This window comes from Cydia strobilella, chromosome Z (assembly GCF_947568885.1).
Source record: "Cydia strobilella chromosome Z, ilCydStro3.1, whole genome shotgun sequence".
In the NCBI taxonomy this organism is placed as follows: domain Eukaryota; kingdom Metazoa; phylum Arthropoda; class Insecta; order Lepidoptera; family Tortricidae; genus Cydia; species Cydia strobilella.
In genome coordinates, this window is record NC_086068.1 from 48,039,720 (window position 1) to 48,064,910 (window position 25,191).

The window sequence follows — 25,191 nt, forward strand, 5'->3', positions numbered from 1 at the left end:
AAAGATACATAATAAAACATTACAAAGCTACACACATAGAATACCTAATTATATACAAACATATTAACCAAACCAAAAAAATATACATGAAGAGCACAAACAAAAATAAAAAAATAAGTATACAAGAAAAAAAAGAAAAACATTCAAGAAACAAACAAACAAATCCATAGACAATTAATAATTATGAATGCGACCATACCATCTGTCAAAAAACCAGCTTGCAGCTGCTAGCGCCAGCGGCTACTGGCAAAACTAAAACTGCCTGCAACTGCAAGCACGGTATAACCTCAACTAAATGGTATTATCGCAACATAAGACGTAATCCTAACATACACTTAAAATTATAAATTAAAAGAAGTAATATGGCAAAGCAAAAGGGACAAAAAAAAATTTTTCAATTTAGAGCAGTTCAAAATCAACTCAGGATTGTGAAATTTTTGAGGGTTTTCTAATAATTTGTTAGAATAACTAGTGAAAATGTTAGATTATGTTATATATTTGTAATCTACTCACAATGCCCTTTCATTTGGTACCCCACATGGTATGTTTAAAATAAAAAAGTTAAAAACTTTGTACTGCCGATTTTGTGACGTCACAGTTATCCCCCCCCCCCCCTCACACTCTTAGAGAGTAACAAGTTGTTATTTCGTACTCAGTAGACTCTACCGAACACAACGATACCACTTGTCAGTAGTATACTGTACAGTCACATCGAATGGTGTTAAGGCCATCTGGCCGCTGTACTAAGAGTGCAAGTGTTATTTTAAACGTCAAACTTCTATGAAATAATGATATATCATTATTATTATTATGTACCTGAAAGCATCGCTGAGAGTAAACGACGTCTCACCTGCGAAACTTTAATTATATACAGTTTTGTACGTGTGTACATATATCATGGATTTTTATGTAATTGGCGTTAGGAAAGTAAGAAATTATTTAATAAATGTTACAAAATCTAATCTCGTTTAATTGTAAGTGCAGTATAATTTTTTGTTCATTAATATGACATGAGCGTTAAACATACGACATTAGCACAACCTGTGCTATATAATATCAGCATTTTCCAAACTACGGGTGGGTCGCGAGCGAAATTTGAGTGAGTAGTTTCGATATATTTAAATTTAGCTGAATATACATTGGGATCCGTTCGACAACTTTTCTGAGTTGCTCTTTCAGTCTTTGGTGGATTATGGGGATCTCACGGATCCGAAATATCCGGATCCAACGAGACGGTGGAATCGGATCTTATATTTGACGGATATCCGGATCTCAAACCTTATGCGTACCAATTCTAATGAACTATACTTTAGAGCGTGTAGGATTAAATTTAAAACAAAGTATACTTTGTCACTTTTTTATTTCTTTCATAAAAACAATGATGTGAGTATGGTGGCAATGAGAAAGTTATGTACAAGTAGTTAGTGAGATAAATACAAAAGATGAGCCTATCTAAAGATGACTGATCAGCAGTCCTTAGTGTCTTGCAGTCTGGCCACGGTTTCCATGTGAAGCTTGAGCGCTTTCTTGGCTTTAATAGATTTTCGTACTTGCTCATTTTGATTTCTAGGTTTTAGGGCTACTTTTAATAATTCCGTTTTAATAGTATCCCTTGCCGCCATCTGGTGTAAATAATGTTTAATAGTTAGGTATCATAAAAAGTTAGTAGACTTGAAGTGAGTAAGTTAGAAGACATTGTGATGCGTATCAACATTTTAATAACGAAGGCTCGAATACTAGGGAATTGTCGGATTAGTGTGAAATAAAAGGGCGAAGGGCGAGCGAAGCGAAGTTATATTAGACCGGCAATTAATATCGTGGACGAGGTAAGTAGGTATATATACCTTGTGAAAGAAGAAATATATCTAGCTGTTGCCCATACTCAGATGCTTCAGCTCATAATAGCTCGGCACCGTAAGGCACATAATACTAACTATACTCACATTTTCGGGAATGTGGACGTATCTGATGTTGCGTCCCTGTATGAACAGATTCTCGTAGGCGAACTCATTGCCTTTTGCGTCAACGAAAACTGCTGTTCCAAAAGAAATGTTCATGTACCTAAAACACAATATCTACATGTACAAGTAGCACATTGATGTAGGTATCTATAGTCATTACACTATGTGACGTCAGTGACGTGTATGTGTCTATCTACGCACAAGTTCAGCAAACTGCAAAATTGGATGGACAGATTATGAATCGATTCCTTCATAAAGTGGCCATGCTATTTTCAAGCTAAGAAATTAATATGCAGCAGAACAGAGGATTTCCACTTCCTCATTCCGAAAATCCTCTGTTCTGCTGCACATTAATTTCTTACCATGGTGGAGTTAATTAAATTTAGATATACTATTTGTATGGATTATTACATTATATAATGTGCCTTTGTGAATGTAACTTGTAAATGGTTGCTATTCTAAGGTATAGTCGGCTTACCAATATGCCACTACACAAAATACGAAAACATACTTGTAAAATAAAACATACCCATCAACTAAGATGACCTCTCCACAGACATGGCTGTCATGTCGCAAATCTACTGTTATATTTTGCCCTTCGAGAGCTTTTACCAGGCAAAGTAAAGTATTGTGATAAAAAAACTGCTCTTTCGCTGTCCCAACAAAATGCTTCAACATTATGTTTTTCCTGAAAAAATAGTGTCAATAATAACTGAATGCCAATGTTAATCAGGGTGTCCACTACAAACCCAAAAAAAACCTGACTTCTATGACGATTTTTTCAAATTTCCCTGACGAAAAATGCTTACATTGAAACTTGTTTTTCGTACAATATGTTTTACGAAGATTTTTTTACTCTTAAGTCAGTGACAAACAAGCGGCCACCATAGATTTATTTTATTTGAAAACTAAAATTATGCATTAAGTACAGTCGAAACCAAATCACTGTTCACATCAAATTATAAAATACGTAAGTTATGCACAATAGTAATATCGGATCACAATCAACTTTCGTCCATCACCTAACAGTACCGCAGAGACATCTTATACACAACCATCCATCGACTTGCAAACATATCACATTCTGGTGCCCATGACAGAAGCCAGTTCAGCGGCCTTAGAACCCGTACAGCTGGTGAGTTTTTATGTGCTACAGTGCGTGTGATTGGGACTTGGGACTACCAAAAGGTTGTGACTTCGCGGTCTCAGGAGATTTTTGGGCACAAAATGGAACAGCGAGTCTAACACTTCTTCCTACCAGCTCAAGACAGTCTGTATCGCCAGGTAAAATTTCGCATGTCACTAGGAGATTGTAATTCCGCCTTACTGCAAGGGAATTAAAACCTAGCGATCTACAGCTATACAACGTTTTATATAAGAACCTAAAGAACGTTTTTAGCACTTTTTCTACGACAAGAGTGTATGTGCTTTCAGCTGGGTTCCAAACAATACTTGCCGCTTCAAGCATACTTCTCACAAGAGCCGTGTAGAACAGTTTGATGGCTCTAGGATTATTGAATTCGCGCGCATTCCTGATGACGAAACCAAGTTGCTTAAAACAACCGGCAGCTAATCATTTTATGTATTACTGTGCAATTAAAGGCTTTGGCGAGCGAGTGGTGGACATAGCGCAACATTTGGATACGTTGAAATGCAGTTAGCCTGGGGGATTTGGTTGTTGCTACAGTGATGCTAAAAGCTACGCTCCATGAATGCCGCAAATTTGAACTTTTCAATAATTAAACATTATGCGAGCCTAACCGCCCTAACCGGCGATAGTCCGACCGCAAGACTAAATGCCGAACCACATCGAAGTTGGATAGATCGAAAGACAAATATTTTGCATGTGTTAAAAGCACAACCCATCTGTCCAGTCAAGCAAAAACGATATAAGGTAATAACACAAATAAGTCAAATAACATAAGCAAAGCAACTTAAACGCAAGCGCAGCGAGCGCGTAATTTTTCGTTACCAATTATACAAATTGTGAGCAAAGCTTGAACATGAACAAGTGGTTATAAGCGACACCGAATGCCGCGATCTTCGCATAGATAATACGATCCGGTGTTTTTACGTACCTACTTATGCCTTGAACTTTTTCTCATTTTTCCCTGACCTCTCTTGACATTCCCTGACTTTCCATGACCATCATTTCCGTTCCTGACTCCCTGATTTTTCCAGAAAGTGGACACCCTGTTAATATACCTATCAGGTATTATTCTTATCACTGGAGGTTGCAAACATTTTAAATTTTATTTTTAACATAGATAATTTTAGTTGGGCTGTATAATAAATGGCAATTTGTAACTATTAATTAATTAGTCAAATTAATTATGTGTGCTGTACGGTCAAGAATTCAATGAAATAGGTTTATTTAAAGGAATATGTGCTGAAGACTGAAAACTACTTCAAAGTTCTTTGTAATAATTGATAAATATAGACACACACAACACACAACCATATAGTTTGTTAAATATAATTATATTTCAAGATATATGCTAATACATATATAACAGACAGTCTACAGTGTAAATGTGTAACAATGTCTAGGGGAGAAGGGGGCAGCCTTGTGCAATTTTTATATTAATTGTCATAGTTCAAAATATTCTTATTCTTAATCCTAGTTATGTGGCTAAAACTACAGTCAGACGGATGTAAGGCGCAAAAATCAAAGATACATAAAAAATTGTGTAATAAATTTATAAACTACATGTGTAAAATATACGACACGTGTGATAAAGATAGGTATAGGTGGTAGTTATATTTTGTGCCTAGCTTACTTTTAGTTAAAACTTATGATATGAAAATTTGATTTCGTGGAGATTTCTTTATTTATTTCATTGCATGTTTGAGAAAAGCACTATACATACATCGGCGTGAAAAGGGGTTGTCGGACTTGTCGGCCTTACTACGTTCGGCCGTCTATGTGCATTCGGCCGGCATCCCCTTACATCCCAGCCACTGTAGTAATGTACTATTAAACGCTCTCCCCCACAGCACATTCATTTATATCTATCACAGTAGGTCTTTTGTTTTTTAGGGTTCCGTACCCAAAGGGTAAAAACGGGACACTATTACTAAGACTCCGCTGTCCGTCTGTCTGTCACCAGGCTGTATCTCATGAACCGTGATAGCTAGACAGCTGAAATTTTCACAGATGATGTATTTCTGTTGCCGCTACAACAACAAATACTAAAAAGTACGGAACCTTCGGTGGGCGAGTCCGACTCGTACTTGTCCGGTTTTTTTATTACTTGCAGAAAGTGATCCTACATTACCTTAATGTAGGATCAATTACATTTAAATTCTAAAAGCATATTTGTACCCAATTTTCATTCCTTTAGGGGTTCAATTTCAAAAAAAATATTTTTTTATGGCACTACAAAATTGGAAGACTGGGAAGACGAAATTCAAATTTCAAGGTCTTACAACAGTTTAGGCTGTACGGTACGGTACACATGCACAGTAGGACACACGTCAAAGTGCCAACATAGCGATAAACGACATCGTCAAAGAAGTTTTACTTCAATCGCGCGTAAAGATTACACGCACACACTTTTTTTTAGGTAACGACTTAGTATTGTTAGAATGCCCAATTAGAAATGAAATAATTAACAAAGAACGAAAAAATACCGTTTTTGTTTCCATACAAAAAGTACCAGTATCTGATCCCTGATAGGTAGTGATCAGTAACAATGCTTTAATATCATGGCATTGGCAGCGTTGTTGAGTTAACACATTCAATGCCGAAAACCCAATAGTCTGGATCATTGTCTCTCTCTCTCTCTCTTTAGCCTTTTTCTACCCTTTGGGTGTAGGCCTCCTTCATTTTGCGCCATTCGTCGCGGTTCTGTGCGACTTGGAGCCACTGTTTCCCCGCAGTCTTCTTAATGTCGTCGTCCCAACGCATCTGAGGTCTACTTTGAGGACGCTCTTCCCCCCATGGTCGCCACTCGAGTAGTCGTTTGCTCCACGAATCGGTCTTCCGTGCTATATGACCAGCCCATTCCCACTTCAAATTGGCTACGCGTTTTATAACATCATAGACTAGAGTAGCTAAGTATGAAGGCGACGTCATAACCCGCGAGGACCTAAAAACCCGAACGGGATATGACACACTCTGGAGATTCCAGTACGACATGGCTAGTAATTTGATTTAGGTCAAATTGCTAGCTATGCTGTACGGATCTCCCAGTTCCGCTTAGGGTGTAGGTGACCTAAGCGGACTATACTCACCTACCTGCGTAAGTCCTGCGCAGTAGAGCGCCGTAAGCGGGGATGCAGGAGTCCTGGGGGCTGAGGCCTGCAGGGGGTCGGGGTTAGTTACCCCCTGTGGGCCAATACGCCCTTTTTGGTCCGAATTTCCGGCGAAACGGTAGCCCTGCAACTAGCCACTGCAGGGTATTGGACACGCGTCCCGTACGGTCGAGGTGGTACGGTCCGCTGGCAAGGTGTGGGGAGGGGCGTCCTCTGGGAGGATGCCGGGGGCTCGGCCATGCTGACGGGGCAAGGGCGCGTGGAACCACTGGGGGAGATGGGATCGTCTCCCACAGCCACGTGTCTGCAGCTCCCGATGTCGCGCATGTGTCCCACCTCAACACACCTATACCTCTTGGGTATTCCTGGTGTCCAAGTGACATCCCCAAAGGTGCGGGCTCCATGGAGGGTGGGAAGCTCGAGAGGTGAAATTACAGACAATAAAAAAATGGATACATCTAGATCCCCAAACACCCCACTACCGGAGGGAAACGGCGCAGCTCCGGCTGTACTGGAAACCTCCACCCTACACCACACACCAAAGGGAGATGGAGCTGTCTCGACAGTTCCCCCCTCCACACAACACAATACACCAGAGGGAGATGGAGCTGTCCTGACAGTTCCCCCCTCCTCAACACGTGCCTACAGGAAGGCGGAAGCAACCCTGCCTGTAGGGACACCACACAGACACAGACACAACAGACCCCGTGGCGGCGCTGGCTCGACAGTACCGCCACCCAGGGGGCAGACCGCATCGGGACGGAGAGCTGACGGGAAACCGAAGGCACGAAATCCTGTTGCGTTCGTCCCCAGACCAGTAGGCTCAGGACCACAGCGTCCTGCCCTACTGCCAACGCCGGGAACATCCACGGGTGCTGTTCCGGCAGGAGGGAAACCCCCTGTCACGGAGCAGACCCCGGCGTTGGACCCCGTTTCCGCTCAGCTGGAGGCCGGATGGACCATTCAAGTGTCCAGAAAGGCGCGGAAGAAGAAACCCGGTAAGCGGGTGGAACTCCCTGTGCCTCCGCCTCCCACTGTTACAGCTGCGGCCAAGCCGCACAAGCCTAACAGTAAGCAGCGGCGGAAACTAAGGAAGCTGCGCCAAGCGGCTCTAAACACCGCCTCAGTGCCCCCACAAGGCGCCCCTGGGAAGGGAGAGACGCGGACAACAGCTGGACCACCAGCTACAAACCGTGCCCCCACCAAGGCAAAGGGCGCGCCAGGGACCAGGGCTGAAGGAGGGAGTAACCAGGGTGCCCGGTCGTCTGCCAAGAGGGCTCGTCTGGATGAGACCATCTCTCCCAGAGGCGAGCCTAAGAAGCAGAGGACTGAAGCGCCTGGTGAAATCCTCCGCGCCGACTATGCGGAGGCTGCAAAGGCTGACCTGCTGGTGGCGGTGACCACTGCCACCTCAGGACACCTGACCCCACAGCAGTCGGACGAAGTCCAGAGGCAACTGCTAGCCCTTCTCTCGAAGGAAGCTAAGCAGCCCACCGAACGCCTTCCCGCAGGCCCGATCTTTAGGGGCAAGCCAACACTGGCTAACGGCTCCCTTAGGTTGTGGTGCGAGGACCAGGCCACACTGGCATGGCTCAAGCGCAGCGCGGCTACCATCACCCTCGATAAGGGGGAGAAGGTGGTGGTCAAGCGCCAGAGCGAGGTGCCCAAACGAGTACGCTGCGGCATCCTGTTCCCGGGTGTCTGGGAAGACTTCGGCGAAGTAGGCAGAGCCCTTCGCTACCAGAACCCGTGGGCGGAAATAGACCGCTGGCTGCTCAACCGGCGCGAGGTGCAGGGAACGGAAACGTTCGCTGTCGTCAGTGTTCCGGAAACGGCCGTGAAGCCCCTGATGGACCACGGGCGCCGGCTCGGCTTTATGCTGGGGTCGGTGTACGTGAAGTTCGAGGGGCAGCGCGGCAAGTTCACGGAGCAGCCGCCCGCCAGTAGCACTGTCACCACTGACGACAGAACCACTGCACCACCCGAGCCCATGGTCACTACCGAGGGGACGCAGGCACCTGTGGACGAAGTCCAGGTACCTGAGTCCCAAGCCCCAGCGCAGTCCGCTCCCGTCTCCGAGAAGGATGAAGAAGAACTTCTCCTTGTCTCCTCGGAGGATGAAGGGGAATGCGCGCAGGGGCTAGGTAAGCTGGCCATCGGCAAGGAGGAGGAACCGATGGAGGAGGGTGATCCCAGTAGTGGAGCTCCCTTCGCCGACTGGTAAGTTCCTCCAAGCCAACCTCCACCACAGCGAAACGGCGACGGCACAGATCCGGAAGTGGTTGGAGGTCAACACCACAGCCGTAATTCTGATCCAGGAGCCGTGGGTCAGAAGAGGCTCTGTCTGCGGGCTCCGTAACTTAGGAGGTAAGCTAACAGTCTACTCGGGTCCGGACAACCCCCGGGCCTGCATATACACAACTAATGATATACATGCGCAACCTCTAACGAGCTTCTGTTCCAGAGACCTGTGTGCCATAAGGCTGCACGGGGCGCAAGACTCCAGCCTGCAGGAAATGGTCGTAGCCTCTGTGTACATGCCGGAGGCGGACGACCCACCACCTCACGATATGACAAGGCTGGTCAACTACTGCGAAGAGGCGGGGCTCGAACTCATCGTGGCTACCGACTCAAACGCACACCACCCCCTATGGGGCATGGAGACAGGTAACGAGAGAGGTAAGAAGCTCGTCGAATACCTATTCACCACAAACCTTAACCTCCTTAACACAGGTTCACAACCGACATTCATAAACAGACGGAGCAGAACAATCATTGATCTGACCCTAGCGACCGAAGAAGCATCGAAACTCGTCTCGGACTGGCATGTATCGGAGGAGGTGTCGTGCTCAGACCACAGGTGGATTCAATTTGACATTCAGGTAAAAACACTCACAGCAGTACCAAGGCGGGACCCACGTAGGACGAATCGCGACCTCTACACCCTGCGTTTAAGCGCAGCATTGGAACAGCAGGGGGGTCCCCTCAAATTGGAAGGCACAGCGAGAATTGAAGAACAGGTAGACATCCTCACGAACACTATCCTGGATTGCTACCAACAGGCATGCCCATTATCCACCCCACCGACAGGAAGCGGAAGGAAGAACAACTGGTGGGGACCTGAGCTGGAGAGACTCAGGCGCAAGATGAGGAGGCAACTCAACAGAGCTATGAACACTGGCGCCGACGAGGACTGGGATAACTACAAGTCCACCAAGGCCGCGTACAAAAAACGTCTCAGGTACAGAAGCACAAACTCATGGCGCAAGTTCTGTACTGACATTGAGACCACCATGCAAGCTAACAGGGTAAGGAAGGTCCTCTCCACCAACTCGACTATTACCTTAGGATCCCTGCGTAAGCCAGACAACTCTCTCACCAACTCACCGGAGGAAGCAGAGCGGGTCCTGGTGCAAACACACTTCCCGGACTGCGCTATATCGCACCCAGTGAGTCTGGGGGAAGAGGAGACTACTCCGACAGAGGACGAGTGGCTACAGACACACGAGGTAATCAGCCTACAGCGCACGCAGTGGGCCATAAACAGCTTTGACTCCTTCAAGTCTTCAGGAACGGACGGGATCTTCCCTGCGCTACTCAAATGGGGCGGGAAGCATCTCACCCTGAAGCTGACCATCGTTCTGCGCGCCTGCCTGGCTCACAGATATGTGCCGAAAAGATGGAGAGAGGTCAAAGTGATCTTCATACCGAAACCAGGTAAAGGCGACTACTCGGATCCTAAATCGTTTAGGCCCATCAGCCTGACCTCCTTCATGCTGAAAACCTTGGAGAGGTTGTGCGACAGGTATCTGAGGGAGAGGGTGCTAAGTAATGTGCCCCTACATCCCAACCAACATGCCTACAGCCCTGGCAAATCTACAGAGTCGGCACTTCATGCAGTGGTAAGCAAAATCGAGGTGGCGATCAAAAGCAGGTCCATGTGCTTAGGAACCTTTATTGATATAGAGGGAGCTTTCGACAGGACCAGGTTCAGCAGCATAACAGCAGCACTGGTAAGGCACGGTGCGAATGCAGTTATGACCAAATGGATAAACAACATGTTGAGCCAGAGAGTCATCAAACTCGGGACAGGTGAGACACAACAGGCACTAGTGGCAAAGGGATGCCCCCAAGGCGGAGTCCTATCACCACTTCTATGGAACCTAGTGGTGAACGACCTGATCACTACACTAAACAACAATCACTACTACACGATCGGCTATGCCGACGACATAGTGATACTAACGAGCGGCAATCATTCAGGTACGGTGTGCGAGGTTACCCGCTCTGCACTAGCCATCGTGGAGCGCTGGTGCATTAACAACGAACTCACAGTCAACCCACGCAAGACGGAGCTGGTTATGTTCACCAACAAACGCAATTTGGGAAACTACCGCCTTCCCAAACTGTTCAATACAGAACTCCAACTATCTGCAGAGGTAAGGTATTTAGGGGTAATACTCGACAGCAAACTAAATTGGAGCAATCACTTAAACAGCAAAATTGACAAAGCTACAATCGCATTCTGGCAATGTCGTAGAATGGTTGGTAAAACCTGGGGACTAACTCCCAGGATAATTCTATGGCTCTACCAGGCAATCATACGACCAATAATAAGCTACGGCGCGATAGTATGGTGGCCACGCACCAAACTATCCACAGTGGAAGCTAGACTACAACGACTCCAGAGGCTGGCCTGTATGGCGGCCACGGGCTGCATGAGAACAACACCAACTGCGGCCCTGGAAGCCCTACTGGGCCTGCCGCCGCTGCACCTCTTTATACAACAGGAAGCGCTAGCTGCGGCGGTACGTCTCAAAAAATCTAATCTCTGGAGACCGCCTAGGGTGCCACACACCGAGATCCTCTACGAGGCCATAGGTAAGGAACCGCTAATTGAGGCGGTGACTGACAGGATACCCAGGCAATTCGTCTTCGACAAAAAGTACAAAATACAATTACACGAAGAACCCCATGAAGGACTCAACCCAAGGGAGCTGAGAATCTTCACGGATGGATCAAAGACAAGGTCAGGCACTGGCGCTGGGGCATTCTCAGAGGACCTAAACATACACATCTCGACACCACTTGGTGCACATAACACAGTCTTCCAGGCAGAATGTATGGGCATCATAATGGCAGCACACGCAATCGTCTCAAGGAAAGTACTGGACTACCCCATCCGCATACTCTCCGATAGTCGGTCGGTATTACAAGCCCTGCAAAGTTATACTTTGACCTCAGGGCTAATCTACGAATGCCACAAAGCTCTATCAGAGGTATGTACCACCAATAGCGTAACTCTGCAGTGGATTAAAGGACACAGCAACTCGCGAGGTAACGATGCTGCCGACATATTAGCAAGAGGAGGCTCGGAACTGAAGGTGGCAGGACCGGAGCCAATCCTACCTCTGCCATATGCCTGGCTCCGGAACATGCTGCGACACAACACCAAGGTAAAACACCAACAGTATTGGACTAACCTAGGTACCTGCAGACAGGCGAAGGAAGCCCTCCCGACGATCAACCCAGGTCTGTCACGGAGGCTGCGACTGCTGAAGAGGCCACAACTCCGGCTACTAACTGGAGCCATAACTGGCCACGCCTCACTAAACAAACACTTACTAACCATGCGTGTTACAGATAGCCCCCTTTGCAGGGCATGCATGGAGGCAGAAGAGACAGCCGCCCACGTCATCCTCGAATGTCCAGGGGTGGCAGAATACCGGGCACAATACCTCGGTTCGCCGGGGTCTCTCCCAGAAGTCGTCGGCAACATCAAGGGTCTGCTAGGCTTCTTGGAGGAGTTGGGTTGGCAGGAGTAGTGCCGGCAACCCATCACGCAAAATAGGCGCATCGTAAGACGTCGAGTTGCGGAAACCTAGCCCGCGAACACCTATAACCTATAACCTATATAACATCATTGACTTTGCTCTGTTGTCTCAGCCATTCATTTGTTTTACGGTCTCTATGTGATCCCCACCAATTTTCTTTCTAACGCCCGCTGGGCAACGCTCAATATGCGTGCTTTTTGTTCGGCCTTAAGGTTCATTTTGAAGGCAAACTCGAGATTGGAATAGGCTGCCCAGGCTAGTCGTACGCGTCTGTTGATCTCATTGGTTTGGTTCTTTTTTCCAGTCACTATCTCTTGTCCCAAATACACGTATTTATCGACAGTTTCGATGGCGCTATGGTTAACTGTGATATTCGCCTTGACATCTGTGTTGGTCATAACTTTTGTCTTGTCTAGATTCATTTCTAGGCCACACCGCATGGAAGCATAGCTGAGTTCTTGGATCATGCTTTGAAGTTCAGTGGGGTCGCTTGCCAGCAAGACAATATCATCAGCGAACCGCAAATTATTTAAGTGACTACCCCATATATTCATTCCACACTTTTGCCAGTTCAGGCTTTTTAAGATGTCCTCTAGCACCAGAGTAAACAGTTTTGGTGAATCTGGATCATTGTATTAAGCATTATATGACTAAATTAAGTGGCTGGGTGGGTGTTAAGGAAATCTGTAAAGTAAAATTCAGCTGAAATTATAAATTAAGGTTAGTAACCTTTATATGAACCTTAATTGACTGCCTGCTTCAAAATTGTTACTTTTCTCGACTACGCTGCCATGAAATTAAAAGATTGTTACTGTTACCGATCACTACTAATTTGTGATAATTAACACTGTCAGTGCCAAGGGCCCCGTTTATAATACAAAATAAAGCCACCTAGCGGGTTCTTGGCAGTGAATAAGTTACAGTGTTATTTTTATTTATGCTATTAGGCGGAAAAGAATTGCCTCGATGCAAAGGTGGGTGCGCGGCAGCAGCAACAGTATGCTGAGGGTGTCAGCGGAGCGCCTGGACTGCCCGTTAACCAAGTACTGGGTGGAGGTTGTCATTGGCAGGGCCACGTAGTGAATAAAAATATCTACTACTTGCTCCTGTCAGTGGAACATTTTTTTAAATTATTTTTTGGTTTTTGCTTTTATTATTATTTATAATTAACATGTAACAATAACATAGCCTTTTAAGTTTGTACTACAACTAACATTTTTATGGACATTCTATGTCTGAAATAAACAATATTTAATTTTTTAAGTTTAATTTTTTTATGTAGGTCAACAACTAAGAATGCTTAAACTGCCCGCGCAGCATGGTTCCCCTATCACTAAGTCCGTCACTTTCGCACTCACATACTTATTAGAATGTGACAGGCATGGTGATAAGCCTACCGTGCTACGACCCCATGTCACCATTTTTATCATACCAATTTTAACTAAAAACTGTTAATTTTTGAGTCATATGATAATCGTAGGAATAGTTTAATATAATGTATTTATAAACTACAATATTTATTACACTCACCTGCAGCAGTAATAGGAATTATGTTTCAATTTGGCCTAAACAAAAGGAAAATAACTATATGAAACAAAATAAATAAACATTTACATAGTTACACAAATTTAATACAACTTTGACTATTACTACCTTATTAGAAGTCTGGAAAATCTAACCACATTTACTTATTTCAATATCACCAACTTAGCATCTGGTTTTGATTTCAATTCAAGTTCAGCACGAGTTAGTTTCCATTCGTTATTGATCTCTTCAGCCCAAAAACTGTATGTTCCTTTATCTTTTGGACCCGACACAGGAATTTTAAATCTAGCAGATTTGTCATCTGCGAAATTATTTTCTGGGTCTGTAATTTTAAAACGTTTGTCTTTAATCGGTTCTCCTAAATAGTACACAGCCCCGGCATGAGTTCTCAAAGTTTTTAGTGCGTTTCTGTAATACTCGTAGTCTCGGACCTTGTCAATTAACCGGTGTTGTAGATAAAATCCTGTAGTGCTCACTATTATGCCACCCCAGGCAGCAATTTGAACTAAAGTTCTATTAGATATAGTCATATTAATAACGTACAAAACTTTTTGAGGTACTATGAATAGGCTTATCTTTAAGAAAGGAGTACCAGGTGCCAAATCTTGGCTCAGATCAACTCAATTAACAAATCTTTGTGTATGTGCGCTAAGATCAAGGAAGCGCAAGATTTAAGTGGTAAATTGACCGGTGACTTACGATGGATCGCTATTTTAGATAACAAGGTATGCTTTAATTTAAATTGTATAATTTTGTATTCACAGATCAGCGCATGCTTGAAGAAACAAATATGACATTGACACTTGACAGTGTGATTTTTTGATCAGTTAAGGTCAGTCCAGACGGAAAGATCAAACCGACGATATGTCTCCTATATATTGTACTACTCTTTGCGATATGATCAGAAAAGAAATGAGGGCTATCGTTTTTTTGCTCACCAGTTGGCGCCTCTGTTGATGGTGGTCTTGTGGTGGTCCAAAAGACTAAAGAACAGCGGTCAGTCATTGAAGTGACAAGTGACATTTGACATTTCGAACTATGGAAAAGACCACTATCTACACTAGCGCCCCTACCGGCGAATTCATACGCGTTCTTTACGCGTTAGCCCTCATCCGCCCTCATCACCAATAAAGCCCGCTACAGACTACGCGGCGCGAAGCCTCGAACGCGAGTGAGGAGTCTATTTCGCTGATTAGCGAGCTAGACGCCACACTCGCGTTCGCGGCTATGCGCCGCAAATAAAAATGTTATTTATTTAGGTATCAACCCATTACATAAAGATAATTATTATTATTAATCTAATTTATACATTCTAATCTATATTAAATTTTACTATTCTAAACTAAACTAAACTAATTATTACCTAATCTAACACTAATTAAATATTTGCAGCGGAGGCCTTGCTCATACAGTAGCAGGTTGCGTACACTACGCTAACAATGCTGTTCATCGATTCGCTCACTCTCCCGACAAACGACCAGTGCCTTTTACGCATATAGCGTAAAAGTCGTCTACTCTGTTCATGGCGAACATGCCAGATGCACTACACCGCCACGGTTAGTGATGTGCCGTTCTCGAGAAAGCGCGGGAACGTGAGAATGTTGCGGGCATGTTCTCGAGAACATTCTCTCGGGCGGAAATTTCCGAGAAAGTACAAAATATGTGTACGAATTCAGATTTTTATTGTTTGTGTATCATTCTATAAGTGTTTAATAAATGATTAAAAGAGTTTGAAAACGAACAAATTATTCTAAGGGCAACTTTCTCTTCACTCTCAAGAAATTCCCGAGCATGTTCTCGGGAATGTTCTCGCGAGAACTTTCTCGGCGCTTTCTTTGTCCGTTTATTGTAGGAAACATACAAAATTATTGGAATAATGTTTCTTTTTTGCTCAAATAAATGTCGTATATGTGTTTTGTGAATATTAGTAGAGCGACCTGGTTTCGAAACAATATTTTAAACTTAATATATATAGTAAAATTCTCATTGCTCTCAAGAATATTCCCGGGAAAGTACTGAGCAAAATTATGTGCTATTATAATTTTATATAAAAATGGAAATCTAATAATACGAGACACTTTTTTAGGGTTCCTTACCTCAACGAAAAAAAACGGAACCCTTATAGGATCACTCATGCGTCTGTCTGTCTGTCTGTCTGTCCGTCTGTCACAGCCTATTTTGTCCGAAACTACTGGACCAATTAAGTTGAAATTTGGTATACATATGTAAGTTTGTGACCCAAAGACGGACATGTAACGCAAACAAATGAATTTTAAACATGAGGGCCACTTTTGGGGGGTAAATGAGAAAATTAAAAAATAAAGTTTTTCAAACTACATCGTGTTACATATCAAATGAAAGAGCTCATTGTGAGAATCTCAAATTATTTTTTTTTATAATTTTAGGATAAACAATTTAGAAGTTATTTAAGAAAATAGGCAAAAAATTACCATTCCCCCCTCTTTATCTCCAAAAGTACTGGGTCTAAAATTTTGAAAAAATTAAACAAAATAGATCTTTACCTATACATTACAGAAAAACCTATTAGAAATTGCAGTCAAGCGTGAGTCGGACTTAACTACTTAGTTTTTGATCCGACCCCTGTTTTAAGACATTTCACTCACGTTTCACATAAAAAATACATTGCTTAAATTGTGTAATATACGGAACCCTTAGAACGCGAGTCCGACTCGCACTTGGCCGGTTTTTATTTTGAGATAATAACAACAACTTCGAAATAACTTAAAAGGGTCAATTTTTGAAGAGGGTGCTTTTTCGACATTTATATGGCATTTTTTATTTTTGGAAAATCTAATTTAAAATCATCGTTTTAGGAAGGGTTTTATAACAAAAAAAAATAGTGTAGGAGGCACACCACTACTTTTTATAGTTGGCTAGATATGGACGTTTAAATATCGACATTTGTATGGCACTATTCAGCTATTTGTAAGGTGCGTTTGACATGCATATAGTATTTTTTCGAGATTTTATGTCAGTATAACATTTAAAACTTTCGCTTCTTGAACACATATTAAATCACATTTACAATCGGGTCACTTTTCGTCGCGTAGTCACACAAATCTATGTTTTGACATTTTGCTGGGACGTCAGTTAGCCGCGACCACGACCAGTGAAGTGTCGAAACGTCAGTAAATAAAGGTAACAAAATAAATTCGCGATAGAACCGATTGTAAATTAATTTTATAGCAGTATCAAAATTTGCTTGGCACTATTGTTTATTTTTGTGGCATTTGTAAGACCCTGACGACATTTGTATGGCACCTTTCCGATATTTGTATGGCACTTTGTCGACATTTTTATGTCACATTCGACATTTGTACGGTTAAAGTAGCCATACAAATGTTGACATACAAATATCGGCGATAATATTTTTGGGCCATTTTCGTACATTATGTACCCGATTCACGTATTTATTGAACACAACATTCTTACACCATATTGCTAACTTGTATTATAGTGAAACACATTTTTATTTCAATTGTATATCAATAAATAAGGACCCATACAAATGTCGTAGTGGCCGTACCAAAATACGTCGTTGGAAAAGATTAACTGTTATTCGGTCAAAAATACCGTTTCTGTGTCCACTATCGTTGAAAATAGAAGCCCAAGTAATGTACCTACTAATGTATCGTTAATTAACATGTAATAGTAGATCAATAAACAAACCAGATTTAGGGAGCTATCCTTGAGTCATACAAAAACAGTGCCGCGCGGGACAACCACAAAAAGGCTTTCCTGGTTTTAATAAATAACGCATTGTTTTTTTATAATTAGTTAGTTAGTAGGTTAGTTTATCAACTGCAAAATGTTAGTGATCGCAAAAACGGAATTGTTTTTTGATGTCACCACAAATTCATACCTTCAATTGCGCAAAATCTACTCAAAAATGTTTCCGATAATCTACTCGAAAGTATAATTTTTATTTTATTTATATGGCTAAAAGTACAACTTAATAAGTTTTTGGAAACAAAAAAACACATTTTTGGTACCAAGCTATTATCGCTTACCGTACTTTTCTTTCCATAAGCAACTAATACTCATCGAGACAATTCTAACAACTCCAAACACAATTAGTTAGTGTTGTTTTATAACAGAGATCCCATGGCCACTTCCTGTCTCCATCATCAGATCAGTACCATGTCATCTTAATATTGCATTATCATCCGAATAACATATGTATGCAAAATTTCAGCTCAATCGGAAATCGTTAATTGGGTCTAGCTTCCAAGATTTGACACACTAACTAACAGGGCAAGTTAAATAAAAGCTTGTAAAAATTCAAGTTTCTGAAAAACACATGTACGACACGAAAATCACAAAGCCAAAGAATATCTACATAGTAAATAGTTTGTATTCAAAATACTATGGACGTCTTATAAGGAAATGTGCGGGAGCATGTTCTCATCGAGAACATTCCCGAGAATATGCTCGGGAATTTCCCGAGAGTGAAGAGAAAGTCGCCTATATAATATACTATTACATTTGAATGTTTGCGGATGTGTATCAATTACTTAAATAATGATAAATGAACATTAACATTTTAACTTTTTTGCAAATTTTTATAACTAACTCGGTAATTCTCATCTAAGAGAATGTTCTCGAGAAAGTGCGGAAATTTCCAAGAGAAGGAATTCCCGAGAGCGAGAACATTCTCGCTGGCACATCTCTAGCCACGGTAGCCGTAACATTGCACGAAACGCGTTGTTGTACTGTACTCGAAGCTTATTGAACGATCGTTTCGTATAATGGTACCACAGCTGACTGGTGTAGAACGCCTGACAGTACGCCCTATATACGTTATATGTGAGCGCTCTAAAAAAAATGCTTTCAAACGCGAATGCTAGCGTCACAAATTGGTATTCTTGCGTCTGCACCTCAATTTTATTATCATAATCGGCTAGATAGCCAATTTGCGTTTGCGTCCACACCAAACCTCAAAGGTTATTGTTTGTTGCCATGTATGTGGAGTGCCACACTCATGCGCGAATCACGGCGCAGCCGCGAACATAAAACATACCACACCATCGCACCGCACCAAGGTCATTGTGCGACGCACACATAAGTAAGGGCGATAAATATATATCGCTTTCACGCTCTGCCAGCCTGCACGCCTGCGTCAAAGGAGGCGCGAAGCGCGAAAATATTGGCTCATATGTGTTGTATATGTGGCAAGATAAATAATAATTATATTATATAAAGCGGCTATATTTTATGGTTTTACAACAACACAAAATGGAAAAATAGTTACAGCTTCCAAGCTCGCTCCAGACTACGCGGCGCGAAGCAGCGAACGCGAGTGTGAAGTCGATTTCGCTGATTAGCGAACTAGACTCCACACTCGCGTTCGCAGCTTCGCGCCGGGATTCGCGCACGAGTGTAGAGGGGCTTACAGATAAATGACAGTTAAACTCTCAGCTGATGCTTTTCCGCCATCTTGGCGCGAACCAAACTGCGAAATCGCAGTGAAGTTTGCGAGTGAGCCCTCCACACTCGTGCGGGAATCACGGCGCGAAGCCGCGAACGCGAGTGTGGAGTCTAGTTCGCTAATCAGCGAAATCTGCTCTACACTCGCGTTCGCGGCTTCGCGCCGCGTAGTCCGGAGCGAGCTATACGTCAACGTCGCGAGGTCGCGACTTGGTCGAGTCACGACCATTCATTTCCCCCCACAAAGGTTTGAGCGGATGGCCAAGTTGCCAACGCTCGTAATAAAAAAAAAAAACGGCTTGGTTGACGTACTTAACGTGATTCTATATTCCATGAAAATTATTTGGTTTTCGTTGGTTTCCTGTAGCTAGTAGCTGCAACTGCAAGTGATTATATGCTCTTTGGGTAGCTGCTGACTGTGTAGGAACGTGCCAATATTTTAAACAAGCTATTATTTAACCTCTGTAAGTATTAAAAAACTATGTTGTAGCTATGCTAGTCTAATTGCAATACGGGTTAAAGTGATTATAATAATATTGTCATTTCAGTTATTATGACTTCGGAAACAATCGCTACACCACCATCGGTTTCATGGGCTCAGAGAAGCACTCGTGTTTTTTTGACATTTAATGTTGAATGTGAAAAACCGGATATAAAAATTGAAAAGAAATCAGTTTCATTTAAAGGAATATGTGCTCCAGACCGCAAACTACTTCAAGTTGATATACCCTTGTATGCCGAAATAGACCCCGAGAAGAGCACACAAGTCAACAAAGGCAGATACATTGAGCTCGTGTTACTAAAAGAAAAGACTGATGAGTCATTTTGGCCCACACTAACAAGTGACAAGAAGAAGCACCATTGGCTAAAGGTGGACTTCAATCGCTGGCAGGAGGAGGATGAAAGTGATGATGACATGCTTGAGATGAATGACATGTTTTCAAACAAAATAGGCCCATTTGGGGATGAACTTGAAAAGGACGACTCCAGTTCTGCTGAGGAAGAGGATCTTCCTGATATAGAATAGACATTCTTGTAACTCCATAGTCATGTAAAACTAGACATTTAGAAGTGCATTATTAGCCTGTAGCTATAGCGGTTAGCAAAATGAAACTGCACTTTATGCAGAAAGCAAGCCGCTTTGCCCAGTGATACTAGGGACCAATCTGAATGATTTCATCTGAGGAAACACAAATTTCATCCACTAGAAGTCAAGATGGCGGACCTTTTTCAAAATGGCGGCTGCAAAATTTAAAAAAATTGTAGACACAAAACGGGTGCACCGATTTAAGTGAGTACAGTTCAACGTAATTCAAGGAGTAAATGTGACGTCCCACGGGTATGGCGGTTGGCGCTTAAGCTATTATTAACGCCGCCCCAATACTATCGCGGTGCTATGCGACGTAAGCGGCAGCCTCTACAAGGTTCCTTTTCCGTGGAACGTCACAAATAATAAGCGGCAATACATTTATTTATAGATCAATAAATAAAGTAAATATGTATTATTTTCTTTTTTTACCTTTAAATATAAAGAAATATCATCAAAGTTGTCAGTTTTGATGCGAGGGGGCCGTTTCGGACTGGTGTTACGCGCTTTTTGTAATGCGTATAGTTAAAAAACTACTTAACGGATTGTCAAGTGTTTTATTTTATTTTGTAGCTAATATTATCAGGCTTCATTTAAATGAAAGAATATGTGACCATACTATAGAACATTTAGTTGTTATTTTCAGTAGAAGGAAAAAAATTAAAAAAAAAAAAACATAATTTTCTTAATATTCGGCCGCCATCTTTATTTTCCTATATGGTATTTTTTTCTGATTACAGGTGTCAATACGAATTATTTGATATATCAATCACTAAAATCGGTGCACCCGTTTTGTGTCTACAATTTTTTTAAATTTTGCAGCCGCCATTTTGGAAAAGTTCCGCCATCTTGAATTTTAGTGGATGAAATTTGTGTTTCCTCGGATGAAATCATTAAAATTGGTCTAGGGACTGGGCAAAGCGGCTTGCTTTCTGCATCAAGTGCAGCTTTCGATGTTATATCGCCGTAACCGCTAGTACTACGGGTCCACACAGAGCGAGCCTAGGCGCGAGGCAATTTCCTCGCGCACAAAACGACCAGGGCAGATGTGCCTCGTGAGGCACGTCTAAATATGTCGATACGACATGCGCACCTCGGCCAAGGCAGGCCTCCTTCACTCGCTCAAGGCCACGCGCTATATGCCTACCGCTTGGCGTATCGTCGACGATACAACCGACAGAGGGCCGCCGAACGCCCGCCTGAGCGCTCGCACCGCACGTTTCCCGCGCCTACGATTCGAAAAGCCGAAACCACGTAATTATTGTGCAGTAGATGGGTGTAAAAGTCAAAAAACAAAGGAAAATTTGTCGTATTTACCGAGTAGTATTTTAAATCTATCTTTATGAATTTTGTCACCATTTATTTCTTTGAACATAAGTAGGTAAATCTTAAATTAAGGAGTTTTTTGAGTCAGGTAATATAATTGTTGTTTTTATTAGTCAATCAAATATTTAAAAAAATATGGTTGATTCGCAACATTCGTTTTATTACAATAATAACATGTAACATTACAACCCTAGCGCATTCTTACGATGACGCGTTGGCACGTGACTCGCACGGCGAGCAAGGTAGTCTCGACTCTTTGTGCGCGTACTTATGGTACATTTCTTCTCGTCCTGAGCAGCAGGTATTATTATTAAGATTTTGTAGGCTATTATAGCGTAGGTATTTTCGCTTTTGTATGGGAATGATGTATCTGTTACGTAGTAACTATTTATTAATCTGTGGCCAAGGCACGTCTGCACTGGCCGTTTTGTGCGCGAGGAAATTACCTCGCGCCTATGCTCGCTCTGTGTGGACCCGGCTATTAATGTTTGGTAGCTATGATTAGCCTTAGTAATTTGGCAAAAGTATTTGAAATTAGTGGTTTGAATCAGGTTTGTATTTGAGTGTAGAAGTTGGGCCACTTTTTCTTTATTATTAGTTTTACGGGAACTATGATGACTCGTTATTTATAAGTTTTATTGTAAAAATTATCAGATTAAGTTTAGAGGACATAGACTAGTCTGATTTGATGATTTTCTTTTGCAAACAATCAAGTTTAACATTTGAAATTGTTTTTTCTTATAGAAAGGACCCCTCCTTCCCGGGGGGAAGGCCCTTTATGACTAGCAGTTAAGTCCAAAGTCTGCTGCAGTGTACAGAAGGAAACACTACTGCGGCTGACTGTTCTTGTGCATACTTTTACTCTAATCCTTAAAAAAGCTTTATTCAAAATTAACATGCTAATTTTGGTGTATGTTAACATGTATCTGTAATTTTCACTATAAACTTTTATAACAAATCTTATGTTGTTTGATTTTACAAGTTTGATTAAGTTAGACAACTTACCACTTCCACGGACAAGAATGTTATAGCAGTTGCATAGTCTTTTTCACCTCAGCAGCTCGAACAAGCCTACTTTCGTCACTCCCTGGAGTGAGGAAAGTGCGAGTAGCTTTTTTAATTTAGTGAAGGCCATGAACTGCCACTTCATACTTTTATTACTTTTGTCTGTATTATTCTGTGTAATTCGAAATACATTTTAACCTTTAATATGTTTAATATGTTCTCACTACTGAGGTGAAAAATTATGTGTGCAACACGAGAGCAAAGTTATTTTACATCTTGTGTTTTTGAGTCCCTCGCTACGCTCAAGATTCTAACTTAGAATAACTCGCTTCGCTCGTGATTCAATTATAGAATCTTTCGCTTTCTCGGGACTCAAAATAAACACTCGCAAGAAAAACCAACTTTCCTCTCTTGTTGCACAAATAACTATTTCACCTCAGCAGCTCGAACAAGCCTACTTTCGTCACTCCCTGGAGTGAGGAAAGTGCGACTTTCCTCACTCCAGGGAGTGACACAATGTAGCTTTTTAATTTAGTGAAGGCCATGACCTTCAACCTACGGTACGGTACGGAACGGTACGGTACGGTACGGTCCGGCCGGTCCGGTCCGGTCTCGTCTCCTCTCGTATCTTATCGTATCGTACATATTATAATACTTTTTTTTTCTGTTTATTCTGTGTAATTCGAAATACATGTTAACTAGGGATGTACCGACTAGTCGGGAAAGCCGACTATCCGGCCACATTTGTAGTCGGCGACTAGTCGGCAAAATTAGCCGAATAGTCGGCACTCTTTAATCTACAGGAAAGAAAAGAAAAAATACCAATATTTATTTTAAGATTTTAATTTAAACTCTTTTAAGTACGTTAGTCAAATTTAACAAATAATCATACGAATATATATTTTTTGTAGGTAACAATCTTATAATCAATATTGAATAATCACTATATACCGCACTGGGTAAGGAGAAATACATAGTTTAGGCTAGATAGATGTTAGTTTAGGCACGCTTAATTAATGGGATGGCGCAGTAGGACTGGAGTTCGTGTGCCGCACTAGATCTACCATCATTTTCATCTGCGTCTTGAATTTTTTTGACACCAATCCTTGATAACATTGCCAAAAAATTGCGGTGGATCATTGACTCTAAGTCATCACCGTTACTATTATTAGTTTGAGAACTATCCAGATTACATCCCATTGCTTCACTTTCATCATCATTCAGATTTTTCGTAGCTTCATACAAAAACTGCGATTTCACAGTGCCGAAACCAATGATCGGCCAAGCCGACTAGTCGACCCTCTGAGCGCCGACTAGTCGGCTAGTCGGCCAAATCCATAGTCGGTACATCACTAATTTTAACCTTTAATATGTTCTCACTTGGGCAGATATTTGGCAAAACCCTATAGAGCACAATAACCAGGCAGAATGGATCGAGACACAAACAGCGAGTAACACTTATATACAAGAAATGGAATTTGAAATTATCCCGATAGACATATTTCAACAGGTAATTCGTAATTTACATAATTGGAAAGCGCCGGGGTCTGACCACATTCACAGCTATTGGTATAAGAAGTTCACTGTAATCCACCCCTACTTGCACAACCACATAAATAACTTTATTTTACACCCAGACACTATCCCGGCATATATTACAGCAGGTACAACATATATGCTCCCCAAAGACCATAGTGATCCTAAAAAACCCGCTAAATATAGACCCATTACATGTCTACAAACTGTTTATAAAATAATTACAAGTTGCATTTCTGAGCTCATTTACAAACACATCCACACCCACAACATCCTCGCCGAACAACAAAAAGGTTGCAGAAAACTGAGCCAAGGCTGCAAAGAGCAATTAGTCATAGACTCTATAATCCTAAACCAAGTATAAGACACTCACTAAAACTCCAAATTAGTTTATAATAGATTATTTATTTTGAGTTTTCTATAATTAAAGCAATACAAATCTCTTATCCAACAACTTGCGTTTTTCTCTCTGTCTTAACTTAATCCCCTGTCAATGTCATTATTGTCCAAAACCGCGGCAAACCATCTGTCACTTGTCAGATATTTAAAAATAAAACTAAAAGACCGTTTGAGATATCCTCAACATCTAACATTCGGCCATCCTGACAATCTAGGAGTTTGTCCTCAAACTCACTCTAGGATTTAACTTTTCACAACCTTCTTGTCCAATGTACCACACGACTCTTATTACATTTCAATATTAACTTATTTTAACATTTTTACTTATCACAGATTAGTCTAAAGTCTCGTAAAGAATTTGTTTCATTAGCCTTATTTACATTACGTGACATGTCGACCTTTACCACACTAGTCTCTAATGCGACAAATATTCACCTGATGTGACATTTCACTCCGCACCACATTAGGCTCCATTTGCGGCCGTGGGAACCTACCCACTCAGTCCATAACATTCAAAATAATAGCCTGAAGTGACATTTCACTCCGTACCACATCAGTCTCTACTTGCGGCCGTGTGAACCTACCCACTCAGTCTTAAACATTAAGAATATTCACCCGATGTGACATTCCACTCCGTACCACATCAGTCTCTAATGCGGCCGTGTGAACCTACCCACTCGGTCTAGAACATTATTAACATTCACCTGATGTGACATTCCACTACGCACCACATTAGTCTCTACTTGCGGCCGTGGGAACCTACCCACTCAGTCCATAACATTCAAAATAATAG

At 42.2% G+C, this 25,191-nt stretch overlaps 4 protein-coding genes across 8 annotated transcripts in view; 2 read left to right on the forward strand and 2 right to left on the reverse strand.

Annotated features, from left to right (window-relative positions):
- LOC134754846 (cryptochrome-1-like) overlaps positions 1-12,058 on the forward strand; it is a 49,254-nt gene extending 37,196 nt beyond the window's left edge. Inside the window, exons 11-12 of the mRNA XM_063691288.1 lie at positions 8,770-8,897; positions 11,862-12,058. Of these exons, the coding sequence (XP_063547358.1) occupies positions 8,770-8,897; positions 11,862-12,043 (310 nt within the window). The 3' untranslated portion in view covers positions 12,044-12,058. The remainder of the gene's footprint in view (positions 1-8,769; positions 8,898-11,861) is intronic.
- LOC134754919 (large ribosomal subunit protein uL2) overlaps positions 1-25,191 on the reverse strand; it is a 134,728-nt gene that overhangs the window by 66,219 nt on the left and 43,318 nt on the right. The gene's annotated exons all lie outside the window — the stretch shown is intronic.
- Positions 1,344-14,435, reverse strand: LOC134754955 (U7 snRNA-associated Sm-like protein LSm10). Of its 5 annotated transcripts, none has more exons than XM_063691445.1 (5): positions 14,297-14,435; positions 13,741-13,919; positions 2,491-2,649; positions 1,944-2,061; positions 1,344-1,622 (listed from the first exon to the last, which is right to left on the reverse strand). In XM_063691445.1, the coding sequence occupies exons 3-5, from the start codon at positions 2,637-2,639 to the stop codon at positions 1,467-1,469; spliced, it is 423 nt and encodes a 140-aa protein (XP_063547515.1). In that variant the 5' UTR covers positions 2,640-2,649; positions 13,741-13,919; positions 14,297-14,435; the 3' UTR covers positions 1,344-1,466. The 5 variants fall into 5 exon arrangements, with proteins under 5 accessions (XP_063547515.1, XP_063547513.1, XP_063547514.1 ...); XM_063691443.1 differs by having other exon boundaries at positions 13,706-13,919; positions 14,297-14,434; XM_063691444.1 differs by lacking the exon at positions 14,297-14,435 and adding an exon at positions 14,029-14,133 and having other exon boundaries at positions 13,706-13,919.
- Positions 19,381-22,126, forward strand: LOC134754949 (uncharacterized protein CG16817-like). Its single transcript, XM_063691433.1, has 3 exons — positions 19,381-19,408; positions 19,451-19,509; positions 19,594-22,126. The coding sequence occupies exon 3, from the start codon at positions 19,599-19,601 to the stop codon at positions 20,070-20,072; it is 474 nt and encodes a 157-aa protein (XP_063547503.1). The 5' UTR covers positions 19,381-19,408; positions 19,451-19,509; positions 19,594-19,598; the 3' UTR covers positions 20,073-22,126.